Source organism: Trematomus bernacchii, unplaced genomic scaffold (assembly GCF_902827165.1).
Source record: "Trematomus bernacchii unplaced genomic scaffold, fTreBer1.1, whole genome shotgun sequence".
NCBI classification, from domain to species: Eukaryota; Metazoa; Chordata; class Actinopteri; order Perciformes; family Nototheniidae; genus Trematomus; species Trematomus bernacchii.
Window position 1 is genome coordinate 19009718 of NW_022987593.1, and position 23628 is coordinate 19033345.

The following is a 23628-nucleotide window of genomic DNA, read 5'->3' on the forward strand; positions in this document are numbered from 1 at the left end:
GAATTATGAAGGAAACTTCTTCCATGACATAGATCAACATCAACATGTTAAATCAATCAATAGCTCCAACAATAATTACCGGACCATTGTGTGTCTGATTCCTTCCAGTCCACTTGATTATGAGTGTGATGTGTGTGTTCATGTTGGGTTCACACTAACAGGCATGTGAGTTTCTCACGTCTCAGTGTTCTGCATTTCTCTGAAACAGAAGCAACCTGACCGCAGAGAGAGCAGAGAAGAAACAAACCAAGAGAAAAGATATTGCATTTTCCATTCTCTCTTATAATTAATACTGTGCCCTTCATGTTGTTCAGTTAAACTGCCTCGTGGTTTCACAGGTTAATAATGCCTTCCTGTTCCTTCACTACACCGGCAGACTGTGTGACTTCCTCAGTGCTCATAGAGATGAACTATTATTCTCTTCTTAATTTGAATTTTCAGTGGTATATCGGCAGCCAAACTAGTTGAAGCCGTAGTTTATTTTGTTCAAGAAAAGTACATTTTTTTACAACAAAACACAACTGTGTAGTGGGTGGTACTGGTATTTGGCTCATCAAGCATATTAATAATCTAAAGAGGAAGTAAATCTAGTCTCTTAACAGCCTGATATCCGTCTTCTGCTCATTGACGACAGAGGAAAGTTATCTTTAAACACATGGTTCCTCCTTCACTGTGAGTAGAAACAGTTTATTGATGTAATGATTCTGTATACCTCCTGTGAACATTATTTAATCTGACATGTTTTATAGTCTCACAGAGATGAGAGGAGCAGCTATGAGTTTAACTGCAGCAGTGAGTGGATTAGTTGTCTTCATGCTCTCTGTGTCAGGTACTGTACATCTACACTTACATTCATCACATGAACAGAGGGGATTCTGGGGAATGTGGGACTTGTAAAATCAGGTCACATGTGGGAATAAGTGGGATGGATTTGTGTAAAAGGCAAACCTAGCAGAAACATTTTAAATGTATTTGTGTAGAATTGTAGAAACTCAAAGACGTTACTAGTTTTTTTGATGGATATTCTGAAGATCTTGTCGTGCGTTGCCACTGTCCTTTGCTCCAATCATCTGCATACAATATCAGTTTGCTTATCGCTTTTACAAGCGTTAGAATGAGAATATAGTGTATGCATAACTGTTCCATCCTCTCTCTCTGTGAAAACATTTAGCTTGTTTTCTTTTCTTAAGACGACTTAAAGAATCGCCAGCTCCGTATTGATTAAGTTTAAGTGATTTAGAGAGATATTTTCTTAGAAGTAGGTACATACAGTACAGTATTGACTCAACTCTTATGCATCATACCTCTGCACCAAACCCTTCTAGTTCCTTCTCTCCTCTCTGACCTCAGTGTTATATTCCCACACTCTGAGTTAAAAGCAGTCTTCTTCTTTTTCTTATCTGTATATCAGACAGAAGCTGCTCACACCTCAGTGTTCTGCATTCATTGTTATTGTTCACACTTACCTCAGCAGCAACCTGACCACAGAGCGAACAGAGAGGAAACTGTTCAGAGAATCTCACACTATTCTAATTAATATGATCGCTAATCATTCACTGTTCATTTATATGAAGTCATTTTCTAATCTTGTGTCAAACTGACCATACCCTTTTTGTGTAGACTTCTGTTCTACCTGGTTTGATTAAGAAACTACAAAGTCAAAGAGTATCATTGGTTTTAAAGTGCCTAAGAAGGAATTCACATGTGTTTTTCTGCTCTATCTCAGTAAAGTTTGTAAAATGTTTATTTTTACATTCTTTGTTGAAAGTACTGTTCAGGCAATTTCTCAACAATTTATAGATTAACTTTGATTCTAGTTTCTGATGTGCTCTGTGTTTCAGTGGTTCAGGGTCAGTATGGCTGGGGAGTGACCTACTCTTCTACTAAGATCTGTGCAGTGAAAGGATCAACAGTGGAGATAAGATGCAGCTACAGATACCCATCGACATGGAAAGGTCGTGTTAACAAAGTAGAGAAAACATTCTGGTTTACTAAATGGAAAGATCGTGAACCAGTTGATCTGAAAACAAACTCTGAGTACGCAGGTCGTGTAGAGGATCTCTGTGAAAACAACATCTGCACTCTGAGAATCGAAAACCTGAGAGAGAGCGACTCAGCTGAGTACAGGTTCGGGATCAAAACAAACCAAGATGCATACTGGGCTAATCCAGTCACTTTGTCCGTCACAGGTAACTGAAATTGTCCTCCTAAAACATTTAACATTTTATTTTAATTTTCATACATGAACATTATTGATCTTTTTTTTAAATATTCGTACCTTTATTCAGATCTCCAGGTGGAGGGGAGAAGATCAGGATCGTCTACTCGCCTTCAGTGTCTCAGCAGTTGTCCACCTGGTCAAACTTCCTACATCTGGTCTAAGAACAGACAGAAAATAAAGGAAAATACATCTTCTTATGCAGACTTCAGATATGATTCAGCAGACAGTTATTCCTGTGCTTTGAAGGGATATGAGGACTTCCCCTCTCCTTCAGTGTGTGAGTTTACTCAAAGTCTTCCACTAACATAATAACATTAACATACAGTATAACATATATCATCATTGCACTCATTTATCTATTTACCCACCAGAGGTCACCAGCAGACATGGCAGTGTGCAAAGACACTGAACCAGGGCTCTAGGTTTTCTGTTTGATTTTATAATAGATAAATATAATCTAGCTACGAGGGATGCTACTAGAAAGAAGAATAAACGAGAATTATGAAGGAAACTTCTTCCATGACATACAGATTAAAGGTAGGGTAGGTAAGTTTGAGAAACCGGCTCGAGATACACTTTTTGTTATATTCCATGGAATGCTCTTAACATCCTGATAGCAATGAATATCTTAAGTGCTTTGACAAAAAATCCATAAAAAAATGTCATCTGTGGAAGCCGTAATACTGTAAAAAGCACGACCAATCATTTTAGCTGGCCTACCTGCCTGTCAGCCTTCCATCTGTGCACAAACTTATCTCGTGCCCTCATTGGTCATGTGCGCGTTCGTGTGTGTTGGAGGAGGGGCTCTATAAGGAAGTGGCAGATTTTCTCCGGTTGTGTATTTTCAAATTCTAGCGATCTCGAGCCGGTTTCTCAAACGTACCTACCCTACCTTTAACACGTTCCCTCAAAGTTTTTAGATTTCTGATAAAGGATGGAATTAAGTTAACCACCCACTCTGTGTTTTATTAAACTATTACTCATTAAAATATCTTCCACCGTGGAATTAAATGTGAAATGTGTTCATGTTATCTCCTCCAGATGCTCCAAGCTTTAACATGTTTTGCATTGTGTTTGTGAAAAACGTTTCTGCTTTGTGCCTCTGGACATTTGCATGTAGCCATTATATCTACCCTTCCATGTTAATAACTTAAACACTTCTCCTCTAGATGCTCCAAAGCTTCCCTCTTTGTCAGTGAGTCCCTCTGCTGAGATAGAGGAGGGCAGTTCATTGACTCTGACCTGTAGCAGTGATGCTAACCCAGCAGCTAACTACACCTGGTACAAGGAGGATGGATCTTCTTACCTTCCTCCTCTCAGTGATAAACCACGTCTTCTCTTCAGCTCCATCCAGTCCTCTGACTCTGGACAGTATTACTGTACAGCAGAGAATCTGCTGGGGAGTACAATATCTGATCCCTTCTCTATTGATGTGAAATGTGAGTTAAACCGAGATGATTTAAAAAGCATATAATTGAATCTGAATTGTTGTGGAGTAGAATTACAAAGTAACAATGAGCTGTCATGTGGGTATATATCTGCCCAATTTTCACCCATTTATTAATTATATGTTAATGATAATATGTCAACTTCTAATTGTGGGAAAAACGAAAACGTTCCCCATTTTGCGAAACACAATAGCCAGCATGTGTAGTTCTTGGGGGGGGGGGGGGGGGGGTGCTGTTTGACGCTCGGCGTAACCTTGGCGCACTGCCTCCAACATGCAATCCCAGAGTTTGAAGATTAATCACGGGGACTGTAGTCCCAAACGATAGCTGAGGATTTCATATCGCATTAACACCATATCCCAACGTGGATTGCGGCCAAAACATCCAATCTCCGAGCATAAACCATAGCTGAGGATTTTGGGTAATCAATTCAGTGGGTGTGTATCGCAATGATGCTCGAAATGTCCTTTATAGGCCTACGTCTGTTTCCGGTTATTTTATTTTGAAATTCTGTTCCTGACGGATGCCAAAAAAGCCTGAGATTATAGAATTAAACAAATAAATAAAAACAAGGATAATTGTGTGTTATTGTTGAGTAAATAACAGTGTGTTATTTAGAAAAGAATAACAAATTAGAAGTACTTCAGTATTCTGAGGCTCTGAGCCCCATTTATTTTCCTCACAGACGGAAAAAAAAAGACGACATCATACGATTTAAAATAAAAACAATAATCATGGCTTGATATTGAGTAAGAACATATTTTTATGAACCACACAGCTTTCGGTCTTCCAAGACCCGACCGGACAAAAAGACGTGGTGCAGGCACGAAACACACTACCAATACATTGCTTTTAAAATCGTTCTGTGTGACACGAAAAAAAGGGGAAAATCGTGTTGGTGAACACGAATCAATAGATTAAATGTCGTGACTATAACACAAAATGCCGTGAGACTGGGTTGTATATACACAATATAATTGTTTTCTTCAGCTCTATACCTGTGAAACAAACCCTCCAAATTCCACATGTTCCCACAGAGATAACTATTTATCATTTCAATACACAATTCAACATACTGTATTTTTACTAATTTTTGTTGATTTAATGTATTTCCTCCAGATGCTCCAAAGCCTCCCTCTGTGTCAGTGAGTCCCTCTGCTGAGATAAAGGAGGGCAGTTCAGTGACTCTGATCTGTAGCAGTGATGCTAACCCAGCAGCTAACTACACCTGGTACAAGGAGAATGAAGACTCTCCAAAAGCTTCAGGACAGATCTTCAACATCACTGACTTGAGAACTGAACACAGTGGGAATTATTCCTGTGGAGCCCAGAACAAAATAGGACGTAGTAACTCCAACTTACATCAGATTGTTGTGGCAGGTAAGTTCTCTACATTCACCAGAACTGATTCACTTTGTAATATGAAACAACCCAAGCATATTCAAAATGTCAGTGTTCAGGGAGGATCCTCCATGGTGTCAGAGGTGTATGACACTGACAATGTGATGTATCAATCTATAGTTAGAAGTATCACATATGTATTCTTGTTTCTAGGGAGTTCAACAATGACAGTGAATATCATCAGGACGACTCTGGGGGTCTTGCTGATGCTGATTCCTGTGTTTCTCCTGAGTCTGTGGACGAAGTACAACAATAGAAATTCATCAGTTTAAACATCCTTCTTACATGTTTTAATTTACTGTTATGAAATAAAATCTGTATTTGTTGTTGCCCTTAATCCAGGAAGAAGAAAGCTCTGCGCTCCACCACTGAAGCACATGAACCTGAAGAGATAGAGGTGAGAGAGAGCGGACCTATTGACATTTCCCCTTCGTCAAAGCTATACTGTGGCTCATAAATGCAATGTGAAGAGAACTTGTGATTACAGACAACTTCCTGAGTTGAAACCAGTAATGACATTATCAGCATTAAAATATGTAAAAGTGTATGCGGGTTTCATGAATGAGGGTCTAATTGTGTCTTCTCTCTCTTTATCAGTTGGACTCTATTCCTGAGTATGAGAACGACTCACACACTGCAGCACAGACAGAAGACACAGAGGAGCAGGAAGACCTGGTGTGAAGTCCAGTCAGGTTAGAGCCTCCTGCATCAGATCAAACAGGCCCACTCCACATTTAGAGTCACAGTTCCAGCTGTAACTTTACACAAAGTTTCTGTGATTTTCTTCAGATGCTCACCTGATGGAAACAAAGAAGAAGGACGTTGAAATGTCCCTGTGGAGAGCGAGGCTGTGCAGGATGTGTGCGAAGTGGATATATTCACGTTCAACTAAAGTTTTTACTGTCAGTTTTCAGTAGCAGCAGCTTGTAGGTTTAGAGAATGAGCTGCTGGCAGCTTGAAGTGAATCATGTTGAGGAGTCAAACATGATTTATTGTTAAGACCAGCTGATGGTCAGGTGCTCTATATTACTGCTTCAACTATGTGTACATGCTTATTTGTTATATGCAGATTCGTTGATATGACAAAAGTCTCGTCAAATTTTTTTTTTTTTATTCCACATAATAAATGACTTTTAACCTGTTAAGCCCAAGAGACCCCGGTACCGGGGCACTGCCGCAACATCTTGCAGGAAACAGTGTCTGAGGGCATGTTCATTTAATAAAACTATGAATGTTTTATATCCATGTAACGGGAAGAAACTCATCTAACTGATCATTTTTATTTATTTTTCAAAATAAAACCCACAATGCTAACACTGAGCCTCTGAATTAGCAACGAGCGAAAAGCCTTACCCCTTCCTCTTACATTTCATCAGTGCTCAATGAACAAAAATACCTGTAATAAAAGTTGAAATGACATATTGTTGATGAGTGGTCCATGCTGGAGAAAAGTCCATTTTGAAAAGCTTGTGCAACGCCCTGATTATGAGTCGTTATTCAAGTAAAACATGTTTTAAAGAGTTGCTTTCCGATTAGTCAAAGATGTTGGTCCTCGGTGTGAAGTGTAAGTCTACTATAAAGTACCTCTAATGTTAAAAGACTAAAATGGCAATACGTTTCACTCATTTAATTTTTGAAAACAAAAGATGCATTTAAATGTGCCAAACCGTCACTGATGGATGTTAGAATGTGTTTCAGGGTCCTGATTCAGTATCTGATGTTTCACTGTCCTCTAGTGGGGGATCTTAAAGTGGACCTATCATGCTATATTTAAATGATATATTGTAGGACCATACCTATATAAGGTATATTTATACATTTCTGTTTTCAAAATACCAAACAGATCATGCATTTTAGCCATGCTTCATTTCGCTCTATGTGCTGTTTGCTGTATACGGGGCTGATTCTGCTGACCACGCCCCCCTGCAGGAGAGGGGAGCCGTGCTCTGATCAAGTCAAGAGGGGGAGAAAAAAAGATCTCCGTCCTCCGTGTTTTATTTATATATACAGTCTATGGTTTTATTATATTATTATAGGCCAATAGAGTCGTTATTCATTTTTTTTAAAGCTCAATAAATAACAAAGAAGACCTGCACTTTTCTAATTTTGTCCGGAAGATTTAAACTTTAACGGACATCTTGACCGGCGAAAGTAACTGAAACTGAAACTCTGCCGCACGGTCCCCTCGTTCCTTGGAAGAGGCGGAGAGGTGGGTGTTTGTCATCTGCTGGTGGACTAACCGGAGATAATTACAGTGCTTGCCTCGACGGGGAGGGATTGCATTGAATTAAAGCAGCGGGAGCAAACGCTTGCCTCGGGGAGGGAGAAAAAAAGCCACAGCGGAGAATAAACAGAAGGGTAACCATGGTAACTATGGGCGGGAAGTCTTCTTCGCTGCTTTTGTGGCAGACTACAGCGCCACTTACAGGCCTGGCATATGTACTACAGCGTCTCCAGCGCTTTCGAGCGGCAATGGCCGGCCGTGGCCCAACCCCACATTCCCCTGATAGGTGGAGAGTTGGCCCAATAGCCGTAGCGCCACTTCTGTGACAACATAGAAGTGTTCAAATCTGGATCAGTCTGTATCAGATCCGTTGCAGCCCCTTTTTTAGAGATTTGGGTATGGAGGAAAATAGAGAGGGTTGTGTTTTCTGACACTTGGTGAGTTCCCTGGAACACCGGGGACACATATTCATGTATAAAAGACGTACAAAAGTGCATTTTGCATTATATGTCCCCTTTAAGTGAGACACATTCAGGCTTCATCACTCAGAGATTTCCCTCAACTGTCTGCTTTAAATGATCAATTCACCCAAACTAAAATACTAATTTCCCCCTTTGTGACGGTATGTCTTTTTTCCTGTCTTATGTCTGTGTCTGCTTCCTGTCTCTGTGTTTTCCCTCCTTTTTGATTTTTGATTCTGTTAACCGGGTACCATTGTGTTTTTCCTGCCTGCCCAACTCTGTCTTGACCTTGACCATCAGTGTGTGTACAACTGATCAAACGTTAGTAATGCAGCTCTACTTGTTTTGGGGAACATTGTTGAACAACACGCTTTTATTAATAATTTCTCAAACTTTTTTGCATCTCATTTGAAATATTTTGTCCAGCCAAGCTTCCCTGACCAGTGCAAACCATGTTTGTGTCTTTTTTCCACTTATTTCTCTGTATTTTCAGCTACGTTTTAACCACAATGAAATTTTAATTCATTTTTATCGAAAATGCCGTAACTGGACCCCGATCAAACGTTGAACAGTGGCGGCTGGCCCATAGGGGGCGATAGGGCGCCGCCCTCCCTAAACCACACACAAAAACATTATTATTAATATTAATAATACTAATTATAATACTGATTAATTATATAAATTGTTAATATTTGTGTGTTTAAAATATGGAATGCACTCAGAAATATGTGTAAAATATGATTTTAAAATAATTTGCGCAATATATATGCTTTTCCTACACTGAATGACTGAAGTTCAGTTCTGGGGCAATGGAGCCTCACGGAGGGTCTCTGCAGCAGGTTAGCCAATTGCTGTGTGTCATAAAATATATATATTTCCATACATATATTATATACATCATATATATATATTAGGGCTGTCAAGTTAACGCGCTAATAACGCGTTAATAACGCGTTAACGCAAAAAAAGATTAACGCCACTAATTATTTTAACGCGATTAACGCATGTGTATTTTTTGTCCTCGGCCGCCGTAGTTTCAGAGCGCATCGAGTGTAAAATACCATCTACAAGCTGATACTGACAGCCCCGCTCCTGCCGCCCGCTTGTGGCAGACCACACTTCCACGCTCACCGGCAGGCCCGGACAGGCCATCGGGAGGACCGGGAGGGAGTGTGTATGTGTGGCACGACTCGCGCGAGCGAGGCACACCTTACGTGTTGTTGTTGTTAGCATCTGGTGCTAGCTAGCGCTAACGGATATAAGGAGCTGTTTCAATGACATTTCGCCGACAACTGCGCCGAGCACTTGACTTTATGCAGGTAGCCAGACAGTGGGACATTGTACGAAAAGTCAGCACACTCAGCACGGATAGTACGCGCAACATGATTGCAGCGTCCAGGCAGCTCCCGTTCGAGCATATATGCCTTGAGCTGCACATAGCTCCAACGATCCATCACAGTGTCTCCACATTCACACACACACACACACACACACACACACACACACACACACACACACACACACACACACACACACACACACACACACACACACACACACACACACACACACCACACACACACACACACACACACACACACACCACACTGTATTATTGTATGAGAGAGGTTCCAGGTTGAATTGAGGCGAATATTTGTAATGTTCAGGTTGTTGTGTTTAATATTCATGAGAATATTTGTCATTGTTCAAATGATAATAAACAAACATATAAAGCATATTTGTCCACTCATATGTTGATAAGAGTATTAAAAACTTGAAAAATATCCCTCTAAGGTACATTTAGAACAGATAACAAATGTGCGATTAATTTGCGATTAATCGCGATTAACTATGGTTAAATATTTTAATCGACTGACAGCCCTAATATATATATATATTATATATATATATACATATAGGTATGCAAGTATTGCTAATGCCATTGTTTTTAAGTCTTTGCACATAGTCCTCAGTCTCAAATGCTTTATGGAGGCATTCATACTGGGATGTTTGCTGAAATGTATATGGGTTTCCCATTAATGTACCGGGCGCTACAGTGGAATACGCACATACAGTGTACCCACGACTCTTACAATGAAGGCTCGATAATCAGCTCACGGCATATAGGCTAGGTGTAAGCAGGGGTAAAGTACTATTTATAGAAGTGGGGGGTGGACCTAACCTCCTCTAGGGGGGTCCGGGGGCATGCTCCCCCGGGAAGATTTTCTTTTTAATATTGAAGTTAAATGCATCAATCTGGTGCACTTTGAGAGCAACATTAAGAGATCTATGGATACATCTCTCAACACCCATATGAAACAGAACTGTAAACAGATTTACTTTTTCTTTATGGATATTTTACAAATCACTACCCTTTTAAACTGTATTCTTGTTTTACTGTCATAGTATTTCATAACTGTTTTTCATTTATTGTCTTATTGTTTTATAACTATAATGATCATATGAAGGTGTGCCTCGGAAATAATTGTTTACATAATTTGTGACCAAACCGTTTGATACCCACTGAGATAACTTAGACTAAAGTTAACTATCTAAATACTCAGAGAGTCCTTTAGCTCACCTGAGTCTCTCAGTCTGACAGGAGAGGACTTTCCCTTCACCTTAGCCGCGTTCACACCAGAGTACTTTTCACCGTACTTTTCGCGTTTAGTTCCGTTAGTACCCCTTATGTCGCGTTCACACCAAAAATCGTACTTAATCTCGGGAACTTTTACCCCCATTTTTAGAGCCCGCTGAGAGATCGTACTTTCCTGTGGGTGAAAAGTGCCCCAGTGCTGATTGGCTGGGCGAATTGCAAACCACGCCCCGTACAACTGTGAAAATGTTTTGTAGAGCCGCCATTGTTTTTCCTCGCTACAAACACCCAGCGCACCGAGTAGTTTGTTTTTTAACGCAGTTATGTCAAACATCAGGAAATCATCGGAGCGATAAAGTGATGAGGAGGTATCAGCGCTTCTGGACATCTACGCCGAGGACGCGACCCAGGGAATGCTGCTGAAGCCAGTACCCAACTCGAAGATGTTCGATCGTTGTTCGAAGAAGTTGCTTGAGATGGGAATCTTGCACAGCGCCATGGCATGCCGGCTAAAAATAAAGAAACTCCGGCAGGACTACAACAAAATTAAAGACTGGAATAATAAAAGTGGTAACGACCGGAAGACCAGTAAATGGTACGACCGCTTGGGTGCTTTGCTAAGCCACAGACCTTCATTCTCCGGTACAGCATCGAGCCTTGATTCGGGCAGTATGGTATTGGAGGCCGCTCCAACGGCGGATTTAGAGGGCGACCACGACGAAGGTAAAAGCAACTACATGCACTGGGGTTTTAATCTGCACAATAATGGTCTCAGATGTACTTTTATTTGCTCAGTAGATCAAGCTAGCCATGCTAGGCTGAACTAGCTAACACTGGCCCCGAGCTGGCTAATAACATCTAGCTAGCTAGATATTCTCAGCCGCTATGAAAACGTTTTGACTTGTGAATAACTGTGCAGTGTTTCTGTAATTTGCTTCACTAACTCATGGCACTAATCGTGTGTTTCAGGCGAGGAAAATCATCAACTCTCGGGATTAGAAACAAGCGAGCTTTGCCTTGAAGATCAGAGCGCTTGCTCGTCTCCCTTACCAGCAACCAAACGCAAAGGTACACACACTGTAACTTTGTCTTGAAAGAACGTTACGCATGGAACTGATGTTCACAATCATGTTTATTTCCTTCTTGGTACAATTATGAAACAGCGTGAAAACGTATTCGCCTAGACCGGCATTTACACATTTTCACGCCTTTTTACTCTCTCACAAACATTGTAAACATCCGGGCTAGAGGTCACATGACTTCCGGTAAGAAATCGCTTCCACTTGGAGCATATATCGCCACCTACTGTTGATTTATTAAATGTTTTTATTAAATCCTTGTCCTCAGACCAGTGCTTTTGAAGAATTTGAAGATCAGCTTGTTTGCTTCATTTCTTGATTTACTTTCATATATTGACTTGAAATCCATGTCCTTGATGTTGAGTTGTTCCAGTGCAGTTTTCAGAATGAGTCTTTGTCTGTTATAATCCGGGCAGCTAAAAAATACATGATGTATTGTCTCTGGTTGTTGATCTTGTATCTTGCTTATTTTCCCCTCTTAGGAAAGCGGACACAGGATGCACTTTTCTTTGAGACCGTCCAGGCGTTGGAGGACCGGCGTGCCGTGGTGAATGAGCCGCTGCGTGGAGATCAGATGGTGCAGTTCACCAAGGCCCAGGAAACGGAGGACAAGATGCTCACCTCGATGGAGCGCAAGGCAGAAGTGTTCAAGCAGCAGATGGAGCGCCAGCAGCACCAGGATGAAGTGTGGGCGCTGCGCCATGAGGAAGCGTCGGCGCAGCGCGAGCGGCGCCAGGAGCGGCAGGATGAGCGACAAACTGCATTTAATAATGGGTTTCTGGAAGTGCTTTCCCAGCTAGTGAAAGCCAACAGGTCTTCCTCCCTTTAGTTGCCACTGTTAATGTCTGCTGCTGAGCCTATGCCTACACCTGGGACAGTTTATTTGGTATAGTTTTTGTAAATACTGACACACGACACACAACTTTGCACTAAGGTGTGTATGCTGCTGAGACTATCCCTACACCTGGGACAGTTTATTTCATATTGTTATTACTGTTATCACTTTATTTTATATATAATGTTTACTGACATGTACAACTGACACTTTATTTACATTTAAAATTGTTCTATTTAATGTTATGTCTTGAGAGTGCAATAAAGAAAACCGACGTAGCATCCTATACATCACATGTAAGTGATTATTCTGATACCATCATGTTTCATCGGTTATAAACTGGCAAAGCTTTATTTGTCATTTATTTATCATCAATGTTGCAACCTTGTGGGGGAATGGCAGCGGCACATACACAAATATGATAATTTATATCATTTTAAATATTATTTGACCTAAACTTTTAATTCCCCCGCATTTCACACAACACAACATGGAGTCCACTATGGGCCACAACTAACATGTATGTTTCCATAGTGTTTATGGCAGACGGATGCAGTGGGTCTCAGGAAGATATATATATATATATATATCATTAAGGTGGGTTTGCTGCTGAGACTATCCCTACACCTGGGACAGTTTATTTTATATTGTTATTACTGTTATTATATAGTACAACTGACACTTTATTTTATATTGACAATGTTTGAGAGTGCAATAAAGAAAACCGACATGGCGATTAAAAGATCCTGTATCTTGCTTATCGTCATCAGCCATCCTACGGTGAAACATGGCAATCATGTGTGTTTTCCGTCGGCCAATCCTTTTCCTAAGGCTTTTGAACTGCCTTTGATGCTGAAGAAACTTTGCATTTATAGCATTCGACGTGTGGCGGCTCCGGATTTGTGTCGGACGCCTAATAGGCTCAGGCTCAGGCTCTGGCTCAGGCCGCATTAACGAAGTTACAAAGCTGTATAACATGAGCACAAACAGCACAACTTCAGTCGACTCCATCTCCATCATGTCTGAGGTTGGAAGGTAAACAACAGACAGTATACGCGGGAAGTTTTTCTTCTTCTTCTTCTCTTGTTTTGTAGCGGATTGCAAACAACTTTAAGGTGCATACCGCCACCTACTGTACTCGCCGTGAAGTGGTTTGTGGCCTGCCAGTAAAGCCAAAGCAGAAGAAGAAGAAGTGACGTCAGCGACTCATTTGCGTAATCTTCCCTCAGGGAAAAGTACTCCGGTGTGAACGCGATCTGTACTAAGTGCCCTGGGGTTAAAAGCGCCGGGGCTCTTATACCCCTTTCACACCGGCGCTTTTCCAGCTCCTGCTGGGAGCTAGAGCCTGAAAAGCGCCGGTTTTTCCTGTTCACACCGCAGCGGCGACGCGTCATAGCTCCGGAATGCGGTTCACTTCCAGCTCCAAAAAGTTGTCGGTCCAGAGGCAAGAGCTTCGGAGCTATGACGCGGCGTCGCTTACGTCTCTTACGTCGAGGCGTGCAGGAAACCTTACTTTGACCATCCGTTCGCTGTTATTGATCATTGTGGAGATACATGGGCTATACAGGTTGTCATGTCCGACTATCAGAAGTAGAATCATAATGAAAAATAAGCCGGTAAAATGTGCCTATAGAAAACGGCTTAGCAAGTAGTCAGTTTAGCTTCGGTTGCTATGCTAACATCACCCATGTTATACCAGAGAAACTTTCATAACAGCGTTGTGATGCCAAACAGCGTCAATTCAGACTGACACACATTCACTTAAGGGGAACTGGGGATATGTATCAGCTGCTTGTGTGACAGTCAGACAGTGAATACTTTAGAGCCGTGTGAGCTAACCCGGAGCTAACGGGAGAATAAACTCCCGTGGAAGTGCAGCCAGCACTGCAGCGGTCGGTAAATGCCGCTGAAACACATTAATAAACAATGAACCACGGCACTCTGGAGAAAAGTATAAGGTTGGAGAAGTCGTTATTTAATTTAATCTGGCTTCGTATGATTAAAAGCAACACGATCATCGACCCGATGCAGTCCCCGGCCCGTTGTTGTTGTGGGAGAAAATCAGCGACGTAAACTGTGACGTCATGACGCAGCAGCGGCAGCTCTGGGCAGTGTGAACAGAGCGGGAGCTGAAAAGGGAAACGGGAGCTGAACCAGAAAAGCTCTCGCGAGGAGCTAGAAAGTGAAAAGCGCCGGTGTGAAAGCCGCATTAGTGCCGGAACTAAGTACAGGAAAGTACTTGGTGTGAACGCGGCTATTGTTGTGGAAACAGCTCCTTATATCCGTTAGTGCAGCTAGCTAAACAGATGCTAAGTAACAACAACAATCCCTGGCACCGGTGCGCTCTCTCGCTCGCTCAATCACACTAAATGCGTGCGTGCCGCACACACACAGAGCCGAGCTTGAATGAAACACAGAGACCCAGAAGTACTTACTGTAGCATATTATTTTCGAATGAATTATTTTTCAAATTATGAATTTCACACGTGATGTGGCCAGGGAAAGGAAAGTTTGGGGCTCTCTGCTGGAACTGCTACCTCCGCGACCCGACCACGGATAAGCGGGAGAAGATGGATGGACACGTAAAAAAAAAACATTTCTTGGGGTTGCTTAGGGGGTGCTATGGCTATCCTAGGGGGAGCTGCAGTACCCTATAGCACACCCCTGGCGCCGCCTATGATTATACCGTTGTTCTGTAATATATATATATATATTACATACATATATGTATGTGTGCAAGTATTGCTAATGACATTGTTTTTAAGTCTTTGTTCATAGTCCTCAGTCTCAAATGCTTAAATTGTTTATGGATGCATTCAAATTTAAGACACATTTTTGTTGCATTAAGTCATACTGGGATGTTTGCTGAAACATATATGTGGCACAGCCCTAGCTAGAAACAATTCCATCAGCCGCCACTGATTATGAATGTAATAGCAATTGACCATTTGCTGCATTTAACAATTACATTGAAAATAGGAGTATAAAATATAAATATAGTGTTTATTTACATTATTATTCAAGTTTAACTGGAACAGTTTCATTACTTTATACAGTATATATTTGTAAAAATCCCATGTGCCCCCCCCCCCCGCAGTACTCCACAGTACCCCTAGGAGTACTTATAGACCCATTAGAGAAACACTGCTGTATTAACTGCCTGTTCTCTGTTGATCACTGTTTCTCATGATCATGGAAGCTACGATGGATGAATGGATGGATGGATGGATAGATGGATGGATGGATGGATGGATGGATGGATGGATAGACATTTATCACTAGACCGGCTACACACGCATCTAACCGTATTATGGGGTGTCATCAAATGCCGTTGCCATGGCGACAGACCACTCGCCATGAAGCATGATGTCGCTGTAAGTCCAATGGACACGGTCCGATCGTCCCCCAAACTTCACTTGTCTATCACCGGTCCAGCCCTCAACAGCTCTACGTCAATTATGGGGTTTCTTCAAATGCCGTTGCCATGGCAACACAATGCTCGCCATGAAACACGGTTTTCTCATAACTTCAGTGAAAATGCTCCAAACGGCCCAAAACTTCACAGGTTTGGTAACGATGCAGCCATCAACGCATCTAAGCGTATTATGGGGTGTCATCAAATGCCGTTGCCATGGCGACAGACCACTCGCCATGAAACACGATGTCGCTGTAACTCCAATGGACACGGTCCAATCGTCCCCGAATCTTCACTTGTATATCACCGGTCCATGCCTCAACAGCTCTACGCCAAACTGAGATCTCAACATGTGCCGTTTCCATGGAAACACATCCCTCGCCTTAAAACACGATGTTGTCGTGATACCTATGCAAATGGTCTAAAACAGCACCAGACTTCAGATAATGGTTAATGGTCCAGTTATTAACATGTCTATGTGCCATTAGTGAGTTTTCCTCAAAGGCTGTTGCCATGGCAACGCATCCCTTGCAATAAAAGACGATGTCGCTATAACTCCTATGGGCACGGTCCGATTGCCCCCAAACTTCGCTTGTATATCACCAGTCCATGCCTCAACAGCTCTACGCCAAATCTGAGATCTCACCATAGGCTGTTTCCATGGAAACGCATCCCTCGCCATAAAACACGATGTTGTCATGATACCTATGCAAATGGTCCAAACACCACCAGACTTAAGATGACAGTTAATGGTCCAGTTATTAACATGTCTATGTGCCATTAGTGAGTTTTCCTCAAAGGCTGTTGCCATGGCAACGCATCCCTTGCAATAAAAGACGATGTCGCTGTAACTCCTATGAACATTTTCAAAAAGTGCTCAAACTTCACATGTGTGCAAACAGTCCAGCCGTGAAGACATCTACGGGACAGTTTTGAGATTTCTTCAAATCCTGTTGGCATGGCAACACAATGCTCGCCATGAAACACGGTTTTCTCATAACTTCAGTGAAAATGCTCCAAATGGCCCAAAACTTCACAGGTTTTGGCATCAACGCATCTAAGCGTATTATGGGATGTCATCAAATGCCGTTGGCATGGCGACAGATCATTCGCCATCAAGTTAGTTCAAAAGTTTGCAGTTCAAATATTCTGCTGCTTTTCCAAGCCTTTTTACTTTCTTTTCTTCTCTCATCACATATTCAAGCCCCCAGTGTTCATGTATCATTTCAATCTAAATTCTTCACTTTATTCTTACACATTACATTTCAGCATAGCAGTTTAGCATCAGCTTTTCAGCATAAAGCATTCCCACTAGCAATTTCTTCAGGAATTGCATTCTCTAGTTTACAGTTGACATTAGCATGTTTTACTGAATCATGTTCAACCCACAGCAGTTATTCAGGTGACACTCACTTATTTATCTGACTTCAACCGAGTTTGCTTCAAGGTAATGACATGTTGAATTCCTGGTACTTCAAATCATGAATTAATAAGAAGTTTATTCCGGATTTTTAATCATTAACAGCTTCTTCTATTCATTTATCCACCATGTGTGTGAGTAAGCGCAATGCACGCTGGGAACACAGACTCCTTTCAAAATAAAAGCACTTCCTCTGCTTCTTCTTTGGTGTTTTACAGCTGTTTGCTTCCACAGTGTTGCATCACTGTCTCCCTCTGGATTTTACAGTTTCTCACACTTTTATAAAGTCTTTCCACCAGAACAGACATTCTTAAAAAACATGCTTTCTCCACAATCTATTGACATGTATATAGACTTTTTGCACTACTTTTTATTTTATTTTGTATTTTTGTATTTTGCTATATCTGTTGCATTATTGGAGAAGCTCAGGTCAGAAGAATGTCATTGCCATCTCTACACTGAAGCTTACAGTATGTGCATATGACAATAAAACCTTTGAATCTTGAATTTAATCTTGAATCATGGGGGTCACTTTATTAGAAAAAGTGGTGGAGACTATGTCTCCAGATTTAACATCAGAATATCAGAAGACAAAATATATTCCTCTCCTGGGTGTTGATCCTCAAACACCTGCATGAAAACCCAAATGCATAAACCTCTGGACCACCAGTGTGTTTTTAAAACAATGAACGCCCAAATAGGTATTTTTGTGATGTGATTTAGAGTGAATTTGTACTTTTATGCACACAACGTGCAAAAAGGTATTGAGGACAGAACATGACATAAGTATAAAATAAATAAATGCATACATACAGGAAAAGAATCAGGAATAAATACAGGAATACAAAAATACAAGAATAAATAAATGTGGGGGAAAAAACAGAAATAAATACATGTGGAAATAAATACAGGAATAATTAAAAATATTATAAATACTGAAATTATATATATTTAATGTATTTTTTACATTTATTTTCACTTACATTTAGAGATTAATTAATTTCTGTCTCTGTGTTTCACACGATGTTGTTCTGCTTGGTCGCCTTGTATTCTGTGGATACGACAACCTTTATAACAAACTTACTTTCAAATGTTCTGAAGGTTTCAACAAGTGTCTTTAACAATATCTTTGAGCTGCTATCTTATTAAATTTCACTTCCTCTGAACAGTCCCCCTTTTATTTGGAAGCTTTGTGTCAAGTTGTACACAGTGCAAGGAGAAACACTTCTCTCTTCAATGAGTATTTTAAAAGCTTACAGCACCGGGAATTTCCAGCATATTCATGTTCTGTATTAACCTTAAAGCCCCCTGAGACAAAACTACAATTTGTCATATTGGGATGAATAAATAAACTTTGATTGACTTTTATTGATGGATTTGGCGCAAGAAGTACACTTCTCTTCAGAGCCCCCAAGAGCCAGATATAAATGTTTATTAGCGTCAAAAATGGTGTTGCTATTAAAGGTTTTGCTTCTACCTAAAACTCAGTAACAGGAGTGTAATGGATGGGATTTCTAACAGGTTTGAGATTTCTGATTTTGAAGCTCTTCTCCACTGTAGCAGTGAGATAACGCACACATTTAACAAGCAGCATAATACCCACTAGGTTAAATCAACACGATAACTTGGCTTCTTCTGACTCAAAGACAACAGCTCTTCCTCTCAGCCACATCCGAATTATGGGCTGTAGTTCAGAAATGATGATCAAGTTATAGCCGGTATGTCCAGATTGAGGTAAGAATGGAGGTTTGGTAAAGTTGGAAAGATACCATGGCTTACTGTTAATATTTACATTAATTATGTGACCATCTCTGTTTCCTGTAGATATTTAATTGCTTCCTTCCAGTCCACTTGATTATGTGTGTGATGTGTGTGTTCATGTTGGGTTCACACTAACAGGCATGTGAGTTTCTCACATCTCAGTGTTCTGCATTTCTCTGAAACAGAAGCAACCTGACCGCAGAGAGAACAGAGAAGAAACAAACCAAGAGAAAATATATGGCATTTTCCATTTTCTCTGATAATTAATACTGTGCCCTTCATCCTGTTCAGTAAAACTGGCTCGTGGTTACACAGGTTAATGCATTCCTGTTCCTTCACTACACTTAGTGAAGGAACAGGAATGCATTAACCTGTGTAACTGTTATTCTCTTCTTAATTATAATTTTATTTTCTGGTGTCAGTGGTATATCGGCAGCCAAACAAGTTAAAGCCATAGATTATTTTGTTTAAGAAAGGTTTATTTTTTGACAACAAAACATAACTGTGTGATGGGTGTTACTGGCATTTGGCTCATCAAGCATATTAATAATCTAAAGAGGAAGGAAATCTAGTCTTTTAACAGCCTGATATCCGTCTTCCGCTTATTGCTACAGAGGAGAGGCATCTTTGAACACATCGTACCTCCTTCACTGTAAGTAGAAACCATTTATTGATGTAATGATTCTGTATACCTCCTGTGAACATTATTTAATCTGACATGTTTTATAGTCTCACAGAGATGAGAGGAGCAGCTATGAGTCTAACTGCAGCAGCGAGTGGATTAGTCGTCTTCCTGCTCTCTGTGTCAGGTACTGTACATCTACACTTACATTCATCACATGAACAGAGGGGATTCTGGGAAAATGTGGGACTTGTAAAATCAGGTCACATGTGGGAATAAGTGAGCAGTGTTCTTCTTTTTATTATCTGTATATCAGACGGAAGCTGCTCACACCTCAGTGTTCTGCATTTATTTGTATTTGTCACACTTACGTCAGCAGCCACCTGACCACAGAGCGAACAGAGAGGGAACCGTTCAGAGAATCACACACTTTTCTAATTAATATGATCGCTAATCATTCACTGTTCATTTATATGAAGGCATTTTCCAATCTTGTGTCAAACTGAACATACCCTTTTTGTGTAGACTTATGTTCTGCCTGGTTTGATTAAGAAACAACAAAGTCAAAGAGTATCATTGGTTTTAAAGTGCCTAAGAAGGAATTCACATGCGTTTTTCTGCTCTATCCCAGTAAAGTTTGTAAAATGTTTATTTTTACATTCTTTGTTGAAAGTACTGATCAGGCAATTTCTCAACAATTTATAGATTAACTTTGATTCTAGTTTCTGATGTGCTCTGTGTTTCAGTGGTTCAGGGAGGGCATGGCTGGGGAGTGACTTATTCTTCTACTAAGATATGTGCAGTGAAAGGATCAACAGTGGAGATAAGATGCAGCTTCACATACCCATCCACATGGAGAGGCAGTGTTAACACAGTAGAGAAAACATTCTGGTTCACTAAATGGAGTAAGCCTGAACCTGTAGATCTGACCACAGTCTCAGAGTATTCAGGTCGTGTAGAGGATCTCTGTGAAAACAACACCTGCACTCTGAGAATCAGAAACCTGACAGAGAGCGACTCAGCTGAGTACATGTTCAAGTTCAGGATCACAACAAACCAAGCTACATACTGGGGTTATCCTGGAACCACTCTGTCTGTTAGAGGTAACATTTACACTGGGTTTATAACAATAACTGAGTTATAACAATTAATTTCTTAATTTCAACTTCTTGCAAATAGTGTGAATGTTTTAATTTATATTTATGTATGAACATAATGACATTTTTGTTAATTCTAGCTTTATTCAGATCTCCAGGTGCATGTGAGCAAACCAGGATCGTCTACTCGCCTTCAGTGTCTCAGCAGTTGTCCACCTGGTCATACTTCCTACATCTGGTTCAAGAATGGACAGAAAATAAAGGAAGACACATTTCCTTATGCATACTTCAGATATGAGTCAGCAGACAATTATTCCTGTGCTTTGAAGGGATATGAGGACTTCCCCTCTCCTTCAGTGTGTGAGTTTACTCAAAGTCTTCCACTAACATAATAACATAAACATACAGTATAACATATATCATCATTGCACTCATTTATCTATTCACCCACCAGAGGTCGCCAGCAGACATGGCAGTGTCCAAAGACACTGAACCAGGGCTCTCGGTTTTCTGTTTGATTTTAAAATAGATAAATATAATCTTTCTACGAGGGATGCTACTAGAAAGAAGAATAAACGAGAATTATGAAGGAAACTTCTTCCATGACATAAAGATTAACACTTTCCCTCAAAGTTTTTAGATTTCTGATAAAGGATGGAATCAAGTTAACCACCCACTCTGTGTTTTATTAAACTATTATTCATAAAAATATCTTCCACCGTGGAATTAAATGTGAAATGTGTTCATGTTATCTCCTCCAGATGCTCCAAGCTTAAAAATGTTTGGCATTGTGTTTGTGAAAAACGTTTTCCTGCTTTGTGCATCTGGACATTTGCAAGATGCCATTATATCTACCCTTTAATGTTAATAACTTTAAACACATCTCCTCCAGATGCTCCAAAGCTCCCCTCTGTCTCAGTGAGTCCCTCTGCTGAGATAGAGGAGGGCAGTTCAGTGACTCTGACCTGTAGCAGTGATGCTAACCCAGCAGCTAACTACACCTGGTACAAGATGAATGGAAATGCAGACCTTTCTTCTGTCAATGAAGGACCACGTCTTGTCCTCAGCTCCATCCAGTCCTCTGACTCTGAACAGTATTACTGCAGAGCTGAGAATCTGCTGGAGATAACAAGATCGGAATCCATCTTTATTGATGTGAAATGTGAGTAAAACCAAGCTAACTTGAAAAGCATCATGCAAAAATGATAACTTTGTTCACAGTCTGCCGCCAATGAGACGGAGAGCAGCTACAGTAGAGGATGAAAATGGAGTTTTATTTATAATTGGCTCCCAAATCTGCACGTATGTTGTGTATTCAAACCATGAAGTAATGCAGAAAATGAAATATATATACAACATAATTGTTGTCTTTAGCTCTATACCTGTCAAAAAACACTTCTAAAGTCAGATGCTCCCACACAGATAACTATTTTTCATTTCAATTCAACATGATGTATTTTTACCCATTTTTGTTGATGTATTGTATTTCCTCTAGATCTTCCAAAGCTCCCTTCTGTGTCAGTGAGTCCCTCTGCTGGGATAGAGGAGGGCAGTTCAGTGACTCTGACCTGTAGCAGTGATGCTAACCCAGCAGCTAACTACACCTGGTACAAGGAGGATGAAGACTCTCCAAAAGCTTCAGGACAGATCTTCACCATCACTGACTTCAGAGCTGAACACAGTGGGGGTTATTCCTGTGGAGCCCAGAACAAGTTAGGACGTAGTAACTCCAACTTACATCAGATGTTTGTGGCAGGTAAGTTCTCTACATTCACCAGAATTGATTCACTTTGTTATATGAAGCAACCCAAGCATATTCAAAATGTCAGTGTTCAGGGAGGAACCTCCGTGTTGTCAGAGGTGTATCACACTGACAATGTGATTTATCAATCTAGCAGTTAGAAGTATCACATATGTATTCATGTTTCTAGGGCAACAAGTCCTCCAACTCATACGACCAAATGGGCCGATTGTTCAAACCCTTATTACAACCAAATGTGTCGTTTGTTCAAGCGCTTAATATGACCTATAATTACGTTTTAAAGTTTTCGCCCTCTAGTGCTCCCGTTGAATGCAAACGTTACAGATGGTCGTTTATTCATAAATAACCCTCTCTGTAAAATCCTAAATTGTAGGATAGTTTGGCCATTAAAACGCTTTTTGATTAGATTTTTAGCGAGAAGTGTATATTGTATTTTTAGAATCCACGTCCAGTCGATATATAGGATCTATAGTTTGATAGATATTACGAAGATGATTTGAGGTTTCGACAGGAGAACGTGTATATGCGGTAGCTTCCATGTAAAGTTACGGGTTGAAAACAGTATTTCCGGTCTCGACGTTTTGATAATAAAACCAATGATCAAATGATTTAACAGTGATATCTGCAGTAAAACATCAGTTTATCCTTGTTAATTATACGACATTAATTGGTTTAAATTGTGTACAATGCTTTTGTGTTTTCCCATAGGTTTTTCTCTTTCGATTCTGAGAGACACATTTATTCTTTCAGAGGTTTTGATAGGCTAAAATGCAATGCACGCTGGGATATGGTGTTTATGCGACATGAAATCGGAAAACATTTTAAAAAATAAAATAATACTTTATTCCGAGTGTTCTTGCTTTTCTCTTTGGAAGTCATCACATAACAGCCTTGTAATACACGGTTCGGCTGCATTAACCTGTTAAGCCCGAGAGACCCCGGACCGGGGCACTCCTGCAACATCTTGCAGGAAACAGTGTCTGAGGGCATGTTCATTTAATAAACTATGAATGTTTTATATCCATGTAACGGGAAGAAACTCATCTAACTGATCATTTTTATTTATTTTTCAAAATAAAACCCACAATGCTAACACTGAGCCTCTGAATTAGCAACGAGCGAAGAATGCTAACAGATTACTGCACTGAAATTCACTCACAAAACCTTATTATTTATATTTTCTGCACATCCATCACATCGATTCACATCGTGAGGTGACACAGAATCGATGGGTACATACATTATCACTCAATGATACGAACTCGCGACTTTATAAACAAAAACAG

General features: G+C 40.5%; 1 protein-coding gene and 1 long non-coding RNA gene across 4 annotated transcripts in view; both read left to right on the top strand.

Moving 5' to 3' along the window:
* LOC117482087 (B-cell receptor CD22-like) overlaps positions 1–23628 on the top strand; it is a 55981-nt gene that overhangs the window by 12244 nt on the left and 20109 nt on the right. The window contains exons 6-9 of one of the 3 annotated variants that reach the window (XM_034130087.1): positions 5224–5314; positions 5413–5467; positions 5668–5762; positions 5860–6212. The exons of 1 other annotated variant lie outside the window; for it this stretch is intronic. In XM_034130087.1, the coding sequence (XP_033985978.1) occupies positions 5224–5314; positions 5413–5467; positions 5668–5751 (230 nt within the window). In that variant the 3' untranslated portion in view covers positions 5752–5762; positions 5860–6212. One more of the 3 variants, XM_034130086.1, reaches the window with a different exon arrangement.
* Positions 19488–20495, top strand: LOC117482126. The gene is made up of 3 exons (XR_004555837.1): positions 19488–19513; positions 19591–19670; positions 20230–20495. It is a non-coding gene; the product is annotated as an uncharacterized LOC117482126 (long non-coding RNA).